Below are 22,569 nucleotides of genomic sequence, written 5' to 3' on the forward strand. Positions count from 1 at the left end.
CTTTATCTGTGCTGGTTGACCATGAGCGGAGAACGACACACACAAGACCAGCAGCAGAATCACAGCAGACTGATGAATCTCCATGACCTGCTGAACAATACACACATCAAAACACCTTTACTGACATTTGATTTATAAAGCAGTTTAGTTGTGATTAGTTCAGAAAATATTGAGATCAATTAAATGAAGAGCTGGTATATAGGCTACCTTGTTTTCTGACTAAAGTGATATTAAATGTTCCAAGAGTTTTCTTTATTTTCTTCTCCCAAGGCTGTAAAACAATGAAAAGCAAATGAATGAGCTTTCCTGAAGCTCAAACAGTAGAGTGTTGCTGCTTGCAAAACGCCAAAGTCATGGGTTTGATTCCCAGGGAAAGCAAGAACTGATAAGAATGTAAATGTGTACCTTGAAATGCAATGTAAGTCACTCTGGAACAAAGCGTCTGCCAAGTGCATAAATGTAATGTAAATGAATGATCAAAACCTCGACTAATGATATTTAAACTTGCTCCACACCACTAATGTGCTGGAGTGAACCAACATTCTTCCATATATCTTCCTTGAGTCAAGACAACACTATTTATAATGCACCGTAATTGAATTACTAGTCATCAACCCCTGTATAAATACTTTACAAAGAGGACATTCATCTGAAATGTTACCCGAGTTTCTGTGTGTTGTTTTTAAAACCCCCTACACCAGTACACTCAATATGATTATTGATACACAACCTCATAAACAAATTGACCGCTTAAAAAGAACAGCGATCTGCAAATACAGAATTATTGAAAAAAACACATGAGAGATACTTACTGTCTATAGTTAGCAGAAAGAGCCTTCAGTCCTGTCACAAACAAATTCTGTTCTGCTAACTTCAGGTATCACCTTTTACTCAGGTTTTTAATACTCAGATATGAGCAAATAAAAGTGTGATGTTTGCAGTGAACAGCCAATCACTGAAGGACAAGAGATAAGATAAGAGATTGTCAAATATAAAAGCACTTGTGAAAGTGAATTTAATTTGGCCCTCAACAAGGTAAAAATAACAAACAAGCTTTATTAAAAGCTTAAAATAAAATAATTTTATTATCAAAATAATATTATTGCTTGCATATAATGCATTCTTCCATCTTTGGTGATGATTATAATAGGCCAATCTTATCAAGTGAATGATAAGATATTTCTTCCCAGGGATCAATTATCAATTATCAATGCCAATATGTTTAACCCTATGAAAAAGAAGTATACTTCAAGTTTATTTTGTGAAGTAAACTTAGGCTAAGTAATGTTCAAGTATATTTTAAAGTATACTTTTTGTAGGAAGTATACTAGTAAACTTGAAAGTTTACTATTTCAATACTGCGTGGGACTAAATTGGCCCACTTTTTTATATAAAAGAATGTTTAAGTGTAATATAAGTGTAGTAAACTTTTAAGTGCACAACTAGTTCACAACTACGTTTCTCATTTGCATTGCATCTTTACTACAAGTTAACATAAGTATACTGTACTAGTCGTTTACTATTTTAATACTTTGAAAAAAAAAAATGTTTATGAAAGCACACTTTGAAGTATACTCTCAGTAAACTACTAGTTTAGTAGTTTTATACTGAATAGTCATTGAGTATTGAGCAAAACTCTATATATAAAAATAGAAAATATTTATTTTCACAGTAAAGTAGAAATGTCTCAGTAGTAGAAATGCACTAAACTCTTTACATTCCCTTACAGATATAAACACACTTCACACAACAGGTAACCAATAAAATGTCAATATTTGTCATGGGTTGCTCAGGGAAATGAGTTGAGGTTATGAGGTTATAAAGGATATGGGTGCAGCTGGTTCAAATAAACAAAGGGTAATCAAAAACAACGGTGAAGGAACAAGGAAAAAGAAAATTGTTTTATTTGTTTTTTATCAAACAGACAAAGTTAATGTACAGTCAGACTGCAATTATACACATAAACATGAAAAAACAAACAGCAGGGGGTATAAACTAACCACTATGTAAACATGTTCAAGGTCTCACATATATTAACGATTATAATAGATTTTTTATTATGTGAATAAAAAATTGCCCTGATATACGTATATTTTAATTGTATTTCAAATTAAAAGTCAAAACAAAGGTTGGATTTACTTTATTTACATTTATGAATATGCGTCAACGATACCTTAACTTGGAATACACACAAAAAATGTTTCTTGGATTCGAGGAGGTTATGTGGTTGAAATTTAAAAAAGTAACAAATAATTTCATTGCAGGTCAATTTGACCCAAATTGGAGTGAATGTAATGTGAGGAATTATTTTTTTAATTTGTCAAAAAAAAAAAAAATCTGCCACAATCCAGAACAAACACACAAATGAAGGTATGACACTACACACATGCACACACGCACGCACACACTCACACCTAGGAATTCCTATTAAAATGAATGGGGGGGGGGGGGGGGGGGGGGGGGGGGGGTCATATAATGGGGGCAATGTTTTTGTTTATTTTCTTTTTTTTTCACAAAAAAAACAATCACTCACAATATAGACTGTTCACAAATATGAAGTGGTTAGATTTGAACACATTTAAAATCCAGAACAACATCCCACCCCCAACACAAATGCAAAATAAATGGTGAAATTATAACAGCATGTTTTTAATGGATTGCTTGGGGAAATGAGTTGAGGCAAAGTAGGTGCTGCTGGTTTAATCACTTTGTAAACATATTAAAGGGGTCATGCATTGTTTTATTGTTTGATGTTAGTATTGTGACTGATATGTACTTTAAATGTTCCCCTTCCAGCCATACTCTTCCACTGAAAGAGGTGCAATAGTCCAGAGGTCCAAAGAACAAAACTTAAATCCGGTTGCGGACCGAAACGGCCCGTCTGAAGGAAGCTAATTCTGGGACTGGCTTGTAGTGGCTATAATTCTGCACCGAGGCTGAATTTTTGGAAAGAGATTTCAGACACAGTACTAGGGACCACTAAGGCCTATATTAAAGCCTACAAAAAGTAGCATGTCATGGGACCTTTAAGATATACATCTTTACATATAAGCCACAGTTCCTATGGATATACATTTCGTGAAACAGCGTGTTCAAATAATGACGCAGTTACAATAAGATTGCGCTGGTCAAAGTGGTGTCATTAAATTAGAAAAAAAACACCATAATCCCTGCTTATTGCACAAATAAATGCACAAATAAAGGTGCAAATGTCATTCTTAAATGTGATATCAATATTAGTTTCAATAAGTTTACACAATATCACACCAAATGCGACTGCGATAGTGAAACGGTTGAGTCATACAAAGCTAAATAATTATAATGATTCAAGCATTTAACATTTAGAAATTAATTACTTGTCAATAACGCACACCATACTGCCCAAATTATAACAATAACAAAGAACAGTCTTCACTGTTCACTGTACAATCTGTTCCAATAAGACGAACACAGATATAATACACTGCTTTAGATGCTGTTCCATACTGCCACATGCTGGCGCAGTTGTGTAACATAGAGAACCTTGTACAGCCTCCCCACAAATATACTTGTTGTATTTGTAATCAGGCAAAGTGCTTTACTTCGTCTTTATCAGTCAATTCAGGTATAGCACACCCAGCTTAGCTACAGGGTGAGTATATGCACAGTCTTTGATGATTACCTCTGTGGTGCGTACATTACCATCATCACTTGCAATGATTTACATAACACGGCCCACTGGCCACAAGGATCTGGGTAGTTGAAGGTCAACAACCATACCCACTTGTCCCGTTGTGATATTAGACCTGCACACTAACAAGGACGCTAACAAGGACGCTAAAGACCGCAGTCACTAGTGCGCCCCTTGATGTCAGGGAAGTGTGGTTTACCTACTCATCAACTTGTCCATCACTTTCACCCCATCTAGCGCCATGGACCTGGCTTGTGAGGCTTAAAGGAGAACTCTGTAACTCTAGCGAACTCTAGTCACTTCTTCGCTGATTTTCCCTTTTGTTGTCGCATGTTTTCCCCACGAGCTCCCCCTACAGCTGTGGGGGGGCGTATATTTCACAACACAGTCGTAAAAAACTCACTTGCGGCGGCCTCCTCCCCCTCTCTACCGCTGCTCATGTGCGTTTGTTTTGATCGGAGCAAGCCAACTGTATCGTGTGGAACTATGTCTACCGAGGTGAGTAATCTGGTAATACATCATACATGCGTGTGTGTTTATGTCGAATTGCCGTAAAGCAATTTGTGTTTCGCGCTCGTTCTCGTTCTAGTTCTCGCTTCTCACGAGACTTCCAATTTCACTTTGCCGGGACGGCAGTGCGCAAGTTGCAAGGTTGGTTTTCCGCCTGGGAACGCTGGGGGGAGCGGGGAAAGTCACCAATATCACCAGAACAGGTTGTTTAACCATCCAAATGATTTCTAGACAGTTTTATTAAGTTAAAAAAGTTACCAAGTTCTCCTTTAAAACTCTTCTTTGCCCATGAGTTTTCCAGGCCCTTGAGTATCCACCGGCTTCATCAATAAAAGGCCCTGATGGGAGGCTGCGGGACGCCAGATCAGGGGGCATCTGCACTCAACTTCTGCTGCCTTAACCAGTATATTCATGGAAGGGTTAATAACTGAGATGGAACACCCAGTTATGATCCCCTTTTCAAGCTGGTGCCATTCTGATGCTAAGTTCCCCAAAGTGTCTCTAAGCCTAAAGTTCCCATAGTAGTCCTTTATCTATCTAGGTACATGGTGGCGATCCAATGTCGTCTCGAGAAGCTTGTGGGGAATGGAGCCATGGTCAATGTTATCAATTATAGTCAAATAAACCTTCCACCAGTCTATTCCATTTAACAAAACAGTTTGGAGTAGTGACTATGTCTTTTTGAAGTAAAGAACAAATAACTCCAGGGGCAAAATAAAGTTTTCCAGTTACAGTATCAAATAGCCTAAATCAAAAGCAGAAAGGGGCGCAATCCTGTTTTGGGTATTAGCTCAGAATAAAGTTTGGTGAAGCACAACTTAGTCCCAGTACATTGTGTATTCTTGTCACACTTCTCTTAGCTATGTTTTTTTAGCAAAAGAAAAAAAAAAGGTACATACATTCAATTTTGTACAGCGTTGACAAAGAATATAAGGAAGAAATTAGTCTGCTTATTGTTTAATTTAACATTAAAAATATATCTGAAAATGTCATTGATTATGGTTGTGTAAAAACAAGTCAAAAACTCTATACATTAATATAAAAAATTGTATAGTCCACTTTCTGTAAAGCTGCTTTGAAACAATATGTTTTGTGAAAAGCGCTATACAAATAAATGAGAATTGAATTGAACATGTACAACATTACATTCACATTCTTTTTATTTACAATAATAAATGAAGTTGTGTATTTTTTCCCCTATTTCCTCATCAATTTGGCTGCATTGTAATGAAGTAAATGATCTTTGAAAAGCTTGAAAAACACCATGCGTTCTTGATTGATGTAGGCTATATATTTGTTCAAGCTTGACAACCTTATGCCTTTTGTTTATTTTCTAATATATATTTCTAATTACAGATGGTACACAGATTAAATTGTTCAAAGTAATGCTTATAATAGAGCAAACATGCTGAAACTGCTGAGGCTGTGAAGGGTTTTGATTATTTTACCCACCAGGTACATTACTCAGCGGACTGTAATTATTAAAAAGAAAACAAAATCACAAGCAAAGTAGAGAGTATTAAGTGTGTTTTAATCGCATATAACCTCTTGTAGAGATTTTTGAATCAGGCTTAATGGAAGGTGATTCGGTCAGTCTTGGAAAATGTTATAGAAAATGTTATAGAAACACGTCCATTCCAGGTATTTAATTTCTGCTTCCTTTAAGTCATCCATGTTAAAATCTGGTTATTTTTTTATTGTTTTTGTTTTTTAATTACGTCAAACTTAAATGTGGCTGCGATTTAGTTATAACAACTTAAAATTTGGTGAGATAACTTAAATATCCAACTTAACTAAAGTTAACTAAACTTAATATTTGAAGTCAAGCATGAACACATACTTTTTAAAGTTGAAACAATGTTGGATTTTAAGTTGTGATAAATAATCGCAGACATTTTTTTTACAGTGTATATAGTCACAGATTCTGAATTGCAAGATCTCAGTTGCAGAAAATGCAAGTCTCAAAGAAGTGACCATCCACTTTGAAGATGAAGATGTGATATTTAAACTTCTGTTTCTTTGTTTGGATTAAGTTAAGCCATTTGCAGGCTTAAGTTTGTGAATAATGCTCTATTCACTTCTGCACTTTATTTTTCAGTAATAATAACACAATTTAAATGTATTTTCTTTTCACCTTGGAAATAACTCGCAATGTCACAGCATATGGATCCACCAACACCACAGTGCACAGCGCCATCTACTGGTTGAACAATCATTAGCTTACATTTGGCTCCTTCATTCACTGTTGTCTGACAGTTTCACTGGAGTTCCCTTTCAAGGGAACTCGCGTTGCGTCGAATTGACGCTATGGGGAACGCTTTGCGTGATGACGTCTTGAAGCACATGTAAAATCAGTCCAATGGTGTGGCGGAACGTCAGAGGCGGGTGACGTCACGTACCAGGAAGCTATAAAAGCCGGCCCCAAACAGAAAACGAAAGCTTTCTGAGTCTTCAGTTGCGCTCTGTGTGAAATCTGTCTGTATATTTGGTGTTGTCTGTCTATATCATATATTTATATATATTCAGTATGGCGAGCAAGCAGCAGTTTAGAGTGTGTGTCCATCCCTGCCCGCGTTATTTAACGGGAGGTGATACTCACGCTCTTTGTGTTGTTTGTTTGGGTGAGGAGCATGCCCAGTCAGCACTCGAGGGTGGTGACTGTGTGCATTGCGACGCGCTTCCATTGCGTTCGCTCCGATCCCGCTTGGCTCGGTTCAATCCCGATCGCGATCGCAATCCCGATCGCGTTCCCCGGGGCTCTGGTCCCGCCGCTGCCGAGGCACGGCGTCGATCACAGACCTGGGGTTCGCAAATGGATCTATCAGTGGATGTTGAGACGGGCTCTGCCTTATCTCAGCCTCCTTCTAATAGATCCAGTGCCTCTCATCAGGGTGTGGAAGCACGCGTTGCGGTTTCTTCCCCCCCGATGGAGGCACCAATACTGCAATTGTCCAGCTCTGAGGAGTTGGACATTGTTAGTATTGACGCTGAGTCTGAGGATTCGCCACCTCAGTCTCATGCGTTTGAAGAATTGCTTGATGTTATCACTAGAGCTGTCGAGCGATTATTTATTGAGTGGCCAGAAGATAGGCAGGGCGCTCGTTCGAAAAGCAAGCTCGACGAGCGTTTCCTGCCATCTCGTGCACAGCCTCAGCGCAGAAGCCTTCCGTTTTTCCCCGATCTCCACACCGAGGTGTCGAGATCGTGGGGGAAACCAGTGTCATATAGAGTGTATACTGCACAAACATCACACTATTCATCCCTTTACAATTATAAAGAGCATGGTTATGGGGAGATGCCGTAGGTGGAAGAGACGCTCGCGAGCTATCTCTCTCCAGCAACGGCATCTTCTCTGAAGGCTCCTGCACTTCCATCCAAGCCAGTAAAATTTACATCTTCCCTGGTTCATAAAGCTTATGCCGCCGGCCAAGCTGCAGCGTGTTTACACACAATGTCTCTAATGCAAGCTTACCAGGCTGAGTTATTGGGTGATTCTGAGGAGGGCGGGGGTTTTAGTGCTGATACGGTGTCTGAACTACGTAGAGCCACGGATTTGTCTCTCAGATGGCCACTGAGAGGCATTTGTGGCTCGACTTAAGTGACATAAAGGACAAAGAAAAATATGTTCTTTTAGATACACCGGTATCCACTCAAGGGTTATTTGGAGATGCAGTTAACAGTGCTGTAGCTAAATCACAAGAAGCTTCAAAACAGGCAGCTGCACTTCAGAAACTTCTCCCCCGCCGTTCTTCATTGAGGCTGCTGAGCGGGAGCAGCCTCACTCATCTAAAAAGAGCGCTGAGCACCGTGCCACTCAGAAACAGAGCGTTTCCTCCCGTGCTCCCCCACAAAAATCTCGGGGACACGGAGGGCGCTCTCAAACCCAGCAGTCTTCGAGGGGTAAAACGGATCTGCGGACCGTTATTACCGCCAAGAAGGCTGCTGGGAAAAAGTCCTGACGTCCGAGGGCTCAGGACAAATGAGGGTAGTCCCCCCCGAAGCAGAGCGGTTAACACCTCTTTTCACGGTGCCCGTCTCTCTTCGGTGCCCTCAGGGGACCGTTCTGCCAACCCTGCCGCCTCCGGTGTTACAGGGCGCAGCGGTCTCCGGCGAGCACATATCTCAAGGTCCACCCGGAAACGTAGTGGCCTCGGGATGCCCGCCCCCTCTGAGGAGGGTGCTAGAGCAGTCTGTTCGGTCGTTCCCTGCCGGTGCGCCGTTACAGGGCGACGAACCGACTACTCAACAGCAACACAATCCAGAAACCAGTCTCGAGAGGCTGGTACCTCTAGTAGAATCTTTGACAGCGTGGAAGCTACTGTCAAATGTTTCTCGTTGGGTCAAATGTTTCTCCGACAGGGAAACCGGGTTTTACAGCCGGTACTTCATAGTTCCAAAGAAGGACGGGGAATTGCGTCCCATTTTAGATCTTCGAGTTCTGAACGAGTTATTCATTCAGCTCAAGTTCAAAATGTTAACATTGAGACAAATCGTGTCACAGATCAGGTCCGAGGACTGGTTTGTCACGATAGACCTCAAGGACGCATATTTCCATATTTCCATTCGTCCTTGTCATTGGAAGTTCCTGAGGTTTGCTTTCGGGGGCAAAGCATACCAATATCGAGTTCTTCCATTCGGCCTGGCTTTATCACCCCGCACTTTCACCAAATGCGTGGATGCAGCTCTGGCGCCTCGGCGCCTCCAGGGTATTCGCATCATGAACTACATCGACGATTGGTTGATTTTAGCTCAGTCGCATCAGTTGGCGGTTCAACATCGAGATGTTGTCCTCGCCCACATGAAAGAGCTGGGGTTACGGCTGAACGCCAAGAAGAGTGTGCTTTCTCCACTTCAGAGGACCACTTTTTTAGGCGTGGTTTGGGATTCAGTGTCGATGCAGGCGCGCCTGTCACCGCCACGTGTAGATTCCATCCTTGCAGCTGTGAAAAGTGTAAAGCTAGGCCAGCTACTCACTGTCAAACAGTTCCAGAGACTGTTGGGTCTCATGGCAGCAGCTTCCAACGGGATACCTTTTGGACTACTGCACATGAGGCCCCTGCAGTGGTGGCTCAGGACCAGAGGGTTTTCCCCGAGGGGAAACCCATTTCGCACAATCAAGGTCACGCGGCGATGCCTACGTGCCTTGGTTATGTGGAAGAAACCTTGGTTCCTGTCCCAGGGCCCAGTGCTGGGAGCTCCTTGTCGTCGCAAACTGCTAACGACGGATGCTTCCCTCACGGGTTGGGGAGCGATCCTAGAGGGTCGCTCATCTCAAGGTCTGTGGGAAGACCATCATCGTTCCTGGCATATCAATCACCTAGAGATGTTAGCTGTCTTCCGGGCTCTGAGGAGCTTTATCACAGATCTCAGGGCAGACACTCTGTCGAGACAGGGGCCGAGGCCCGGGGAATGGAGGCTCCACCCCGAGGTGGTGGAGCTGATATGGAGGGAGTTTGGCCAATCACAAGTGGATCTGTTTGCGTCTCGAGAGACGTCTCACTGTCCACTTTGGTTCTCCCTCACGCATCCAGCTCCTCTGGGACTGGATGCTATGGTACAGACGTGGCCGAGGCTACGTCTGTACGACTTTCCCCCAGTTGCTCTGCTCCCGGGAGTTCTGGAGAGGGTTCGCAGGGACCGGGTTTGCCTGCTTCTTATAGCCCCGCGCTGGCCGGGCAGAGTATGGTTTCCCGATCTTGTGTCCCTCCTCGACGGGCCTCCTCTGGAGCTACCTGTCAGGAGGGACCTTCTGTCCCAAGCAGGGGGCTCAATATTTCACCCCCGCCAGAACTGTGGAACCTGTGACCTTGGCTTCTGAGGGGGCCCAGCTCTTAGAGTCAGGTCTCTCAACTGAGGTTGCTGAGACCATTCTACAGTCCAGAGCTCCCTCCACGAGGAAACTTTATGCCCTGAAGTGGAGAGTATTCACTTCTTTGTGTAGTGACCGTCGGTTGGATCCAGTCAACTGCCCAATTGGTACAGTTCTGGAGTTCCTGCAGGACTGGTTCACTGCAGGTCTGACCCCGTCCACTTTAAAGGTTTATGTGGCGGCCATAGGTGCTTACCACATTCCTTTGGGTGGAATGTCTGTGGGGAAAGACCCTTTTGGTATCTCGTTTCCCTCGTGGCACTTGGGGGTCCTCCTCCCTTTCGAAATCGGACCAGGAGGCGAATAATTTGCTTTGCCCTGTTCGGGCGTTAGACGCATATGTCCACAGAGCTGCCCTGTGGCGTAAGAGTGATCAATTGTTTGTTCGCTTTGGGTCCCCTAACAAGGGAGGTCCAGTGTCTAAGCATAGGATGAGCAAGTGGGTGGTTGAGGCTATCTCACTTGCTTATGAGGCGGCTGGACAGCCTTCTTCTTTGGCTGTCCGGTCGCACTCTACTAGGAGTATGGCGGCCTCTAAGGCCCTTATATCAGGAGTATCTTTACAGGACGTTTGTGATGCGGCAGGCTGGTCCTCACCGCACACCTTCGTCAGGTTCTACTCGTTATTGTCTTCCTAGTGCTGCGCAATTGATTTCACACAGGACAGACATTTGTAGCTATGGTGGCGTTGGTATAGACGTTCCCCATAGCGTCAATTCGACGCAACGCGAGTTCCCTTGAAAGGGAACGCCTCGGTTACGACTGTAACCTCGGTTCCCTGAAGAGGGAACGAGCGTTGCGTCACCTTGCCATATCTCCTTCATGCCTGTCAGCACGACTTCAGACTCTACGAAGCTTTCGTTTTCTGTTTGGGGCCGGCTTTTATAGCTTCCTGGTACGTGACGTCACCCGCCTCTGACGTTCCGCCACACCATTGGACTGATTTTACATGTGCTTCAAGACGTCATCACGCAAAGCGTTCCCCATAGCGTCAATTCGACGCAACGCTCGTTCCCTCTTCAGGGAACCGAGGTTACAGTCGTAACCGAGGCGTTTTTATTGCAAACGTCACATGACCTTTAAACACTGGACAGTGTTCGGTATAGGCCTATAGTAGATTTGCCAATATTCAAAAAGGAAAAATTAATGATGTTTCAAAGTCCAGTTTATACCAGACCTGAGCTCTTTTATCTAGATTTTTAAATGATCTAAAATATTGTGTCGTGATTCACATTTATTTGATTGTTTTACTCTAAATTGGTGGTTGTCAGATGAAGTAACACATATGATCAAATTGAAGTGTCAACATGTGAATCATCTATTCTTACTGTTCACAGTCAATGGGTGTGGGTGTGGGCAATGCCTTAGGGGTCTAATGATTAGACACACAACGCTATAATCAAATTGTAGATCAGAAATGAGATGTAGAATATGTAAAACAAACATTAAATGCCTCAAATGTTTTTCTTTCTTTTTTTTTTTTTTTTTTTTTGTTGTTTGTTTTTTTACAGTGGTGTGATTTACCATTCAGGGGCGCACCTACTAACATACATTTTTCTGTAAATTAGACACCGATTGATAGAAATAATCTATGAACTAATGTATAAAGTATAAACACAAAAAAATAAGTACATTTATATTTTTCCTTCAAATATGTGTTGTTGAGCTGCAAGTCAATCAATCAGACGAGTTTAAGGTCGTAGAGAAGTTTTATTGAGGATTACAGACAGGTGGAAAAAACATCTGTGTCTTTCTTCCCTCGTCTGTTTTTGCTCATTCACTACTCCCATTAAAAAGTTTTGTAATGCTCAAAAAGTGTTAACAGAGTGCTAAAATTCAGTAGACTATCTGAATCTTGCACATGAAAAGCACAATTAATAAAACATAATTACGTACAGCTGTGCTTCATTGAATTCGACATATTAACCTCTAATGGGGTCAAGAATTTATTTATCTATTTTATGTTTGGCTTTGTGATTGATTCTGATTGTTTGATTGTTGTAGTTTTTTTCCCCCCAATTTCCTCTGTTCAGCCTCTAGCCTATAGTAATTATTTCGTTTTCATAAAAATGTATAGGCCAGACTCCTTCACACTTCAACAAAATGTTACTAGTGTCTCTGACCCCTCTGTATTTACACTGTGGGCGTGTATCCCCACTGTCTAAATTACAAGTGATCACAGGAAAAGGATTTTTACTTATAGCCAGGTTGCCCAGTCGAGTTCCTGCTGCGCCACAAACTGCTTTAACTTCTTCTTTTCTTGCTAGTATGAAGGTGTTGTTTTCTTTGCAGCCGTTGGTGGTTTGGGCGAGTGTGATTCCTCTCGTGCGGATCTCACTGTCACATTTCTGTACAGTCATGGCACGAAACACATGTTGCTTGAGGAAACGCACATAACTTTGTGGTTGAGCATGAGTGGAGAACGACACACACAAGACCAGCAGCAGAATCACAGCAGACTGATGAATCTCCATGACCTGCTGAACAATACACACATCAAAACACCTTTACTGACATTTGACTTAATAAAGCAGTTTAGTTGTGATAAGTTGAGAAAATATGAAGAGAAATGAAATAAAGAGCTGATATACCTTGTTTTCTGAGTAAAGTGATATTAAATGGTCCAAGAGTTTTCTTTCTTTTCTTCTCCCAACGCTATAAAACAATGAAAAGCAAATGAATGATCAAAAGGTCAACTAATACTAGCGAAACTTGCTCCACACCACTTATGTGCTGGGATGAAACTAACTGGCTTCAACATAGACTTAAGTGTTGGCCAGTAAACTTTTTTTTTTTCTTTTTTTTTTTTTTTTAAACCTAACATATTTGACAGTGCATATGTGACTTTGTCCAATTTTTCAGATCGATATTTTCTCTGGTTGAAATAACATCACTTTTATTTGTCATCAGTTAAGGTATTCCGCAAATATTAAACTATGTTGTTATGAATGTAATACTGCTATTCCCCCATTGTCACTTACAATAATTAGTTGTTGTGTTCTTTAAAATAAATACAGAAGAAATTGAGTATTGCTGAATGTTGGCTGTGTTATTTGAACGTGGTTAACCCCAAGTGTATTCTACATGTTATGATAGCGAAAAATATAACACATGTCAGTTGGTGAAAGCTGTAATCATTCTCAAACACAAGAGAATAGTATTTCGCAAATGGGGAAACTTTCGAAGAAAACTGAATTTCCAGTCCAGCAGGACATACAGTATTTGGTAAAAAGGTTCGTTTTTAACACAACCAATTGGCTATTTTAGACTATGTACACATTAAAGAAATTAAAATGTCATAATTTATTATTGATATTATAATACATCAACAACAGCAATTTTATAAAAAAAAAATTAAACCTATGCTATTTCTTTACATTAGACCAAGATAATGTTGTCTCTTAGAGTGCGTTACGAAGACCCAAGGTATTAACTAAAGGTAGGCCTATACCATTTCTAGGCGTGTTCCCCGAACTATACCTAAGTAGGTTGCTTAAAATATACAATCTTACGTGCGACGTTACCAGGTGGTGTCCGTGGCGGTCCTGCTGAATCTGTTAATATCGATGGCTCGAGAATCAGTTATTCACTCATGTAGAGGCCGCTTCACTGCGTTATGTGAGAAAGCGATGTTCTTTATAAAAGAAGCACTTCAGAAATTATCATCACTTCAGATGGAGAGTTATCATCATAGAAATAATATTTCGGCACATCAACTACTTTTGTTCCTTTAGCTAAATTCTTCAGTTTATTAGCTTTATATAGGCTACAGGTCAGCACTGCACAAAGACCTATAAAGTTTTCTGGAGAGAAAATCTAACACTGACATTAGGTAAGTTGATACTACTGAGAGCACAGGAGGTGACATGAGTCAAGTCAACACTATTTATAATGATTTATAATCCACTGTCAGTTAATTACTAGTCATCAACCCTATAAATACTTTACAAAGAGGACACTCATATGAAATGCAAGTTTTTCTGAAAGTGTGTTGTTTTTGAGACTCGCTACACCAGTACACACATTATGATTATTGATACACAACCTCTTTCCAAATTGGCAGCTTAAAAAAACAACAACAAAAAAAAAAAAACCAATGTACAAATACACAATCATTGGGGAAAAAAAATAGATACTTACATATTACAGTCTGTAGTTTGCAGAAAGAGCCTTCAGTCCTGTCACAAACAAATGCTATTCAGCTAAGTTCAGGTATCGCTGTTAACTCAAGTTTGGATCCTCAGGCTTTTTATACTCAGATGTGAGCAAATAAAAGTGTGAACAGCCAATCACTGAAGATCAAGAGATTAGATCAGAGATTATCAAACACTTTATGTACACCTACATGTCTAACTCTCATTAGAGTATTAGTGGGGTATTAGTAGACTGGTCATTCTAGTTTAACAAGTCATTCTGGAAGACAGTTTTTGCTCATTCACTACTCCCATTAAAAAGTGTTGTAATGCTCAAAAAGTGTTAACAGAGTGCTTAAATTCAGTAGACTAGCTGAAACTTGCACATGAAAAGCACATATAATTACGTACATGTACAGCTGTGCTTCATTGAATTTGACACATTAACCTCTGGGGTCAAGTATTTATGTATCTATTTTATGTTTGGCTTTGTGATTGATTCTGATTGTTTGATTGCTTTTTCCTAATTTCCTCTGTTCAGCCTCTAGTCTGCAGTAATTATTTTGTTTTCATAAAATTGTACAGGCCAGACTCCTTCACACTTAAAAAAAATGTGACTAGTGTCTGTGACCCCTCTGTGCTGCAACACATTCTCACCCCAAATCGTCACTTTTTCGTCACTTTCAACCATGCTTCAATATCCAGTGGAGTTCCTGCTGCGCCTCAAACTGCTCTAACTTCTTTTTTTGCTAGAATGAAGGTGTTGTTTTCTTTGCAGCCGTTGGTGGTTTGGGCGAGTGTGATTCCTCTCGTGTGGATCTCACTGTCACATTTCTGTACAGTCATGGCACCAAACACATGTTGCTTGAGGAAACGCACATAACTTTGTGGTTGAGCATGAGTGGAGAACGACACACACAAGACCAGCAGCAGAATCACAGCAGACTGATGAATCTCCATGACCTGCTGAACAATACACACATCAGAACACCTTTACTGACATTTGACTTAAAAAAGGAGTTTAGCTGATAAGTTGAGAAAATATAAAGAGAAATGAAATGAAGAGCTGATATACATTGTTTTCTGAGTAAAGTGGTATTAAATGTTCCAAGAGTTTTCTTTCTTTTCTTCTCCCAAGGCTGTAAAATAATGAAAAGCAAATTAATGATCAAAAGCTCAACTAAAGCTCAACTTGCTCCACACCACTTATGTGCTGGGATGAAACTAACTGGCTTCAACATAGACTTAAGTGTTGGCCAGTAAACTGGATTTTTTTTTTTTTTTTTTTTTTTTTTTTTTTAAACCTAACATGATATTCAAATATTTGACAGTGCATATGTGACTTTGTCCAATTTTTCAGATCGATATTTTCTCTGGTTGAAATTACATCACTTTTATTTGTCATCAGTTAGGGTATTCTGCAAATATATGTTATTATGAATGTAATACTGCTATTCCCCCATTGTCACTTACAATAATTAGTTGTTGTGTTCTTTAAAATAAATGCAGAAGAAATTGAGTATTGCTGAATGTTGGCTGTGTTATTTGAACGTGGTTAACCCCAAGTGTATTCTACATGTTATGATAGCGAAAAATATAACACATGTCAGTTGGTGAAAGCATTCTCATTCTCAAACACAAGAGAAGAGTATTACGCAAATGGGGAAACTTTCGAAGAAACCTGAATTTCCAGTCCAGCAGGACATATTTGGTAAAAAGGTTCATTTTTAACAAAAAACAGTTGGCTATTTTAAACTATGCACACATTAAAGAAATTAAAATGTCATAATGTATTATTGATGTAATAATAATACATCAACAACAGCAATTTTATCTTTTTTTTTAAAACCTATGCTATTTCTTTACATTAGACCAAGGCTGCCGATAACTGTTCATTCTTAGATGGTAATTGTACCATCAATTGTACTTGATGGTAATTGTGGTAATTACATTGGTAATTGTACCGATAATGTTGCCTCTTAGAGCGCACTACGAAGACTCTTAAGGTATAACTTAACTAAAGGTATACCATTTCTAGGCGTGTTCACCAAACTATACCTTAGTAGGTTGCTTAAAATATACATTCTTACGTGCGATGTTACCAGGTGCTTTGGCGATGCTGCTGAATCTGTTAATATGGCGATGGCTCGAGAATCAATTATTCACTCATGTAGGGGAAGCTTCACTGCGTTATGTGAGAAAGTGGTGTTCTTTATAAAAGCACTTCAGAAATTATCATCACTTCAGATGGAGAGTTGTCATCATAGAAATAACATTTCAGCACATCAAGTACTTTTGTTTCTTTAGCTAAATTATTCAGTTTATTAGCTATAGGCTACAGGTCAGCACTGCACAAATACCTATAAAGTTTTCTGGAGAGTAAATCTAACACTGACATTAGGTAAGTTAATACTACTGAGAGCACAGGAAGTGACATGAGTCAAGTCAACACTATTGACAATGATTTAAAATCCACTGTCAATTAGCCACAAACCAATAATATGTCAATATTTGTCATGGGTTGCTCAGGGAAATTAGTTGAGGCAAGGGTATGGCTTGATTAAACAGAGGGTAATCCAAAACAATGGCAAGGAACAAGGAAATTTTGTTATTTTTTTAATCAAATTTCAGACAAAGTCAATGTACAGTCACAACTGCAATAGTACATATAAACATTGAAAAACAACCAGCCAGGGGGTATAGGCTAACCACTGTTTAAATATGTCAAAGGCCTCAGTTTTAATTGATTTTTTTTGTTATTATATGTATGAATAAATTATTCTTGATATATATTTGAATTTCTTTTTCAAGAGCCAAAAATAAAGGTTGGGTTTTACTGTATTTACATTTATAAATATAAGTGCTGGGACACGCTCAGTGATATTCCTGGTAGTCAGGTGTTTCGGGCCTTTTAACATCATACACCCTCACCCAGGGTTAACCAGACCCTGGCTTGTGTCCCAGCAGCACCGGCCCACAGGTCACTCCTCTAAAGCCACAGCCATCTGGAGGCTCTTTCTGCAGCCTCCATGGTGGACTTGATGGCTTTCCTCTTCGCAACCCTAGTAATGCCAAGCAGCATGTAGACCTTTACACAGTGACCAGTCAGTGAAGTCTCTACACCCCACTTCGATGGGCTCGCAGCGTACCTTCCAGTCTGCCCTTCTGCACTCCTTCCGTTCATTCGCCTCTTCAATGCGGTCCTCCCAGGAACCGTGAGCTCTGCCTATGCCACCCTTGAGTCCTCTTAGTCCAGATAGAGTAGTGCCTATCTGGTGCGAGAGACCTTGAACTCATCGAGGCTGCTAAATGGGAAGCTTTTTTATCTTTCCATAGGGTGCTTCGCTGCTCAAGCTGCATGACAATCCCAGCCACCCATGGAGCTACTGACCTTCTTCTCTATGGTCTCCACTGTTGACAAGGTCACCTCATACACAAGCAGAGGACTAAAAGAGGTAAAATAACATGTTAGCATATCCAGGCCTTAAATTGGCCTAATAGGCCAGACTTTTTGACTGTGGTGAGCCAAGATTCAAGCTCCCTTATGATGGCTGCTGCATCCCTGAGGATTCAAACCCAGGGGGGTAGGGTTTCATAAAATATTGAAGCTTCCCCGGGCGCCGACATTGATTAGCGGACCTCCACCTGCTGTTAGCATTCCATTGACTCCCATTGATTTTGACAGCGAATAACTTTGGTGAATAACTCTGAGGCGTTTAAAGACTCCATTTGTCCATTATTTATTTCTAAAGAAACACGAAAATGTATAAAAGGCTCGATTACCTTAGTAAAAATGTAAAAATAGGCTAATGATTGTGTCATAACCACGCGACTCTCTGTCACACAGTAGAGAGATTACCATATGGACAGGAGGAGAATCTCACGGGCAATCGGGGGGACGTGGAGGCAAAATGACAAAGTAATTAGAATACTTAGCAAAAGTGGCTCCTGCTCCTAGCTCATGGACACATCCTACTCACACTCTCCGTCTCTGGAAGTTTCGGAAGGGAATGATTCAGATTCCTCTTGGCACAGATACTAGAAGACAGACAGGTTGCTCACGTCACATCTATGTCATCAAGCTCAGTTTGAGTCTGTGCAGTACGCTCGACCATCAGGAAGTGAGTGCTTCTAATTGACTTCACTTTCGACTTCACGGTCGCTGTGTCCAGTTTATATACTGCCTATGTTCAAACCGGCATCTCTGGCATGGGAGGCAGGCGCTAGTGTCAACAGCGCCACTGAAGGAGGTCTCTAGTGTGCCTCTTGAGATCAGGAGAGTGAGGTTTACATGCTCGTATTTGCAGGCATTTCTCCATGGACAGAAAACAGCACTGTGCTGCCTTATTTGTAGATTAATCCAAGACGTTTGATTCAGTGGATCATGATTTGCTACTGATCAAACTTAGCAGTGCATGTTTTGAACCTGGGGTGGTGAAATGGTTTAGAAATGATTTGGCAGACCGGACTCATGTTCATGTAGAGGGTCAAAAATCTGATGTTCTTGATATATCTAAAGGGGTCCCCCAGAGGTCCATTTTAGGACCTGTTTTGTTTTCTTTTTATATAAATGACCTGGGTATACACAGGCAGTGCAAGAGCTTCACGCTGCATTTCAGTCATTGCAGAGTGCTTTTGTGAGCTTAAAATTGGTTTTAATTCACAGAAAACAAAGTTTATGTTTTTTTCAAGGGCTCATTCACAAGTACTTGATAATTTTAGCATTTATACATCTGATGGTAAAAATATTGAATGGGTATCTTCTTACAAATACTTGGGCATTTGGATGGACGATAAGCTTGTGTTCAATGTACATATTTTTAATCTAATCAGAAAGCTCAAAGTGAAAATTGGGTTTTATTTTAGAAATAAATCCTATTTTACTTTTAATGCTAAAAAGAAACTTGAAGAAGCTATACCTTCCTAACTGTGATTGATTATGGTGATATATTATACATGCATGCAGCCTCCTCCATTCTAACGAGCCTTGATTCAGTCTACCATGCTTCATTCACTTTATTATAAATGCAAAATCCCTTACTCATCATTGCATTCTTTATGAGATGGTGGGTTGGACATCACTAACTACACAGTAAAAACTCCAGTGTTAAATAAACTCTCCTGGGAGTTTATATGGCTCCGGACTAAAGTGTTAAAATACGAGTGTTAAATTAACACTCAAGGGTGTGATTCATTGAGTGATGATTGAGCATTATTGAAGATGCCTGATGTTAATAAGCAGAATCACTGAAGGAGAAAAAGCACAATTTTAAGTCACCATTATGGTGGTCAGTGTTTGCTTTAGTTGGGCTTGTGACCCTTACATGTTTAACTTTAGTTTTTGTTTGGTTGTTGTATCTGAGTTATAACTACCAGATTGTAGAGTTGTGGCACTATCACTTTAAATATCAGTGTTGATGTTAACGTCACTATGGCAACCCCTGTTTGGATGAAGCAGGTAACGTAAATAAAGTCAGTCTAGTGTCTACACTCACACGAGTTGCATGTGTATTTCTTGACACTCTACATGGTGTCAGAAGTGTCTGATAATGGCTCAAGGACTCCGTCGTATCGATCCACTAGTTTTTGACGACAACATTGCCGACAACTGGCGGAAATTTGAGAAAGAATGGATAATCTACTGCAACGCAGGACTGTCGGATAAATCTAAGAAAGTTCAAGCCTACACGCTACTGAACCTAGCCGGCCCGGAGGCTGTTGAAAAGTCGGAATCCTTTGTTTATGGAGAGGGGGAAAGTCACGAAGAACCAGAGACTCTACTGGTAAAGTTTGCTGAATTATGTATGCCAGCGAAAAACGTCATTATGGACAGGCATGTTTTTAACACCGCTAGTCAGGGAACCGGTGAGTCTATTCAGGCGTATGTCTCCACTCTGAAAATACTGGCGAAAAAATGCGATTTTGGCGCGCTCCGTGATGAATTGATCAGGGATCGTATCGTCTGTGGGATACAGAGCGACACCCTCCGCAAACAACTATTACGTGAAAAGAATCTCACCCTTGAACTGGCAGTTAGCATTAGCATGCTCCATGAACAGTCGGAGAAAAGCTCTAAGGAACTTCATAAGGACGCTGAAGTGTGCTCAATTCAGAAGGCTCGCTGTGGCAATTGTAATGGCCAACATTCACCTGACCGCAGCAAATGCTTTGCTCTCAACAAGACATGCAATAACTGTGGAAAACTTAATCACTTTGCTAGGTGTTGTCGCTCTGCACCAGCGCAGGCCACAGTTCGCCCCAAAGCCCCCACTCCATACAGAAGAAGAGAAATGGGTAGAGTAAATGAATTGACCACTGAACCAGACAATCAAATGGTTGATACTTTCTACTGTGACACAATACTCACACCCGCACAGAAAGGGGAAATCTTCGCCACGCTCGCAATGAAGAATGGAAATGGACAACTGAAGGTAAAAGTGGACACTGGTGCCAAATGTAATGTGCTGCCCAGAAAACTGCTGCATGCAGTTGACCACACAGTGCATGTGGATCCAAATGAAAAGGTCAATCTAGTGGCTTATGGAGGTGAGTCAATCAAAACTGATGGCACTGTAACACTGCATTGTACACAGGGACAGTTCAAGTTTCATGTGGTCAATAGGGATGTAAAACCCATACTGGGACTACAAGACAGTATTGCTATCGGTCTCATACATCTCGGACCTGACGTCCACATGCTGCAACAAGAAGCTCCAGAAATACTGGAGTACAAAGACCTTTTTGACACTAATGTCATAGGTAAATTACCTGTGATATATCATATGAGACTAGATGACACTGTTGCCCCCACAATATGTGCTCCCCGCAGGATCCCCATTGCCATGAAAGATAAGGTCAAGGCGGAGCTGGACCGAATGACTGCCCTTGGTGTAATTATACCAGAAAACGACGCAACAGAATGGGTGTCTGCCATGGTTGCAGCGAAAAAAAAAGATGGAACAGTGCGACTTTGCATCGACCCAGTGCATCTAAACCAGGCCCTCCTCAGACCCCGTCATCCGCTCAAATCAATTGACCAAATCATTGCGGACATGCCCGGTGCAAAAATATTTAGCATCTTAGATGCCAAGTGTGGGTTTTGGCAAATACCCCTTGACCGCGCATCCTCCAAGCTCACAACATTCATGTCACCTCATGGCCGATATAGGTTCCTGAGAATGCCATACGGCATATGCACAGGCAGTGAGGTCTTCCAAAATGTGATGGAACAGTTATTTGCTGGACAACCTTGCGAGATCGTGGTCGATGACATCCTCATCTGGGGACGTACATTACTAGAACATGATGAACGCCTAACACAGGTTTTGAACAGGATTCGTGCCATCAACCTAAAGCTCAATCCTGACAAGTGCAAATTCAGAGTCAACTGTGTACACTATGTAGGACACCTGTTAACCGCTGATGGTGTTAAGCCAGATCCGGAAAAGATCAAAGCCGTCTGCGAGATGGAGAAGCCACAGGACAAACAGGCTTTACAGCAGTTTCTGGGCATGACAAACTATCTATCCAAATTCATTTCCCAGTACAGTGACATGACTGGCCCTCTGAGACAGCTGATACACCACGACGTGGAGTGGCACTGGCATGACGCCCATGATGCGGCTTTCAGCAAACTGAAGCAGGCACTGACTAATCCCCCTGTGCTGCAATTTTTTGACACATCAAAGCCAGTGGTTATATCAGCAGATGCCTCCCAACACGGTCTTGGGGCAGTGTGCCTCCAAGACGGGAGGCCGGTGGCATTCGCATCACGTGCCCTCACACCAACTGAGTCCAGGTATGCTCAGATTGAAAAAGAAATGTTAGCACTGGTGTTTGCAGCTAAAAAAATTCATGATTTCATCTATGGCCACCCCGTTACTGCTGAAACGGATCATCAGCCCCTTATAACTATCCTGAGGAAACCACTGCACACCGCATCACCACGCCTGCAGGGTATGATGTTAAAATTGCAACGTTACGACTTGGATGTGATGTATAAGCGTGGCAAGGAACTGTTTGTGGCAGACGCGTTGTCGCGTGCACACTTACCTGAGTCTGAGCCCCCACTTACTGATGACTTACTAGAAGTGATGACTGTCCAGGTGCTCTCCTCACGTCGTACAGATGAATTACGAAATGCAGTAAAGAGTGACGTCACCTGCCAACAGCTATCTGAAGTCATCGTGCATGGCTGGCCCAGAACCTCCAAGGAGCTGCCGCAACAGTTGCGACCGTTCTTCTCCATGAAGGAAGAGTTGACATTAGAGGATGGACTGCTCCTGCGTGGGCAAAGGTTAGTAATACCTGCAGCACTGCAAACGTTTTATGTCGGCCAGCTACACCAGGGCCATCCCGGGATTGAAGCCACCAAACGCAGAGCTCGA

At 41.4% G+C, this 22,569-nt stretch overlaps 1 protein-coding gene and 1 long non-coding RNA gene across 2 annotated transcripts in view; one reads left to right on the top strand and one right to left on the bottom strand.

Moving 5' to 3' along the window:
* rnasel2 (ribonuclease like 2) overlaps positions 1-12,525 on the bottom strand; it is a 44,444-nt gene extending 31,919 nt beyond the window's left edge. The window contains exon 1 of the mRNA XM_082139600.1: positions 12,448-12,525. Coding sequence (XP_081995726.1) covers positions 12,448-12,523 — 76 coding nt within the window. The 5' untranslated portion in view covers positions 12,524-12,525. The remainder of the gene's footprint in view (positions 1-12,447) is intronic.
* The window catches only part of LOC309476343, a 216,821-nt gene that overhangs the window by 69,179 nt on the left and 125,073 nt on the right, over positions 1-22,569 (top strand). The gene's annotated exons all lie outside the window — the stretch shown is intronic.

This window comes from Leuciscus leuciscus (genome assembly GCF_965113295.1).
Source record: "Leuciscus leuciscus genome assembly, chromosome: 15".
Lineage (NCBI taxonomy): Eukaryota > Metazoa > Chordata > Actinopteri > Cypriniformes > Leuciscidae > Leuciscus > Leuciscus leuciscus.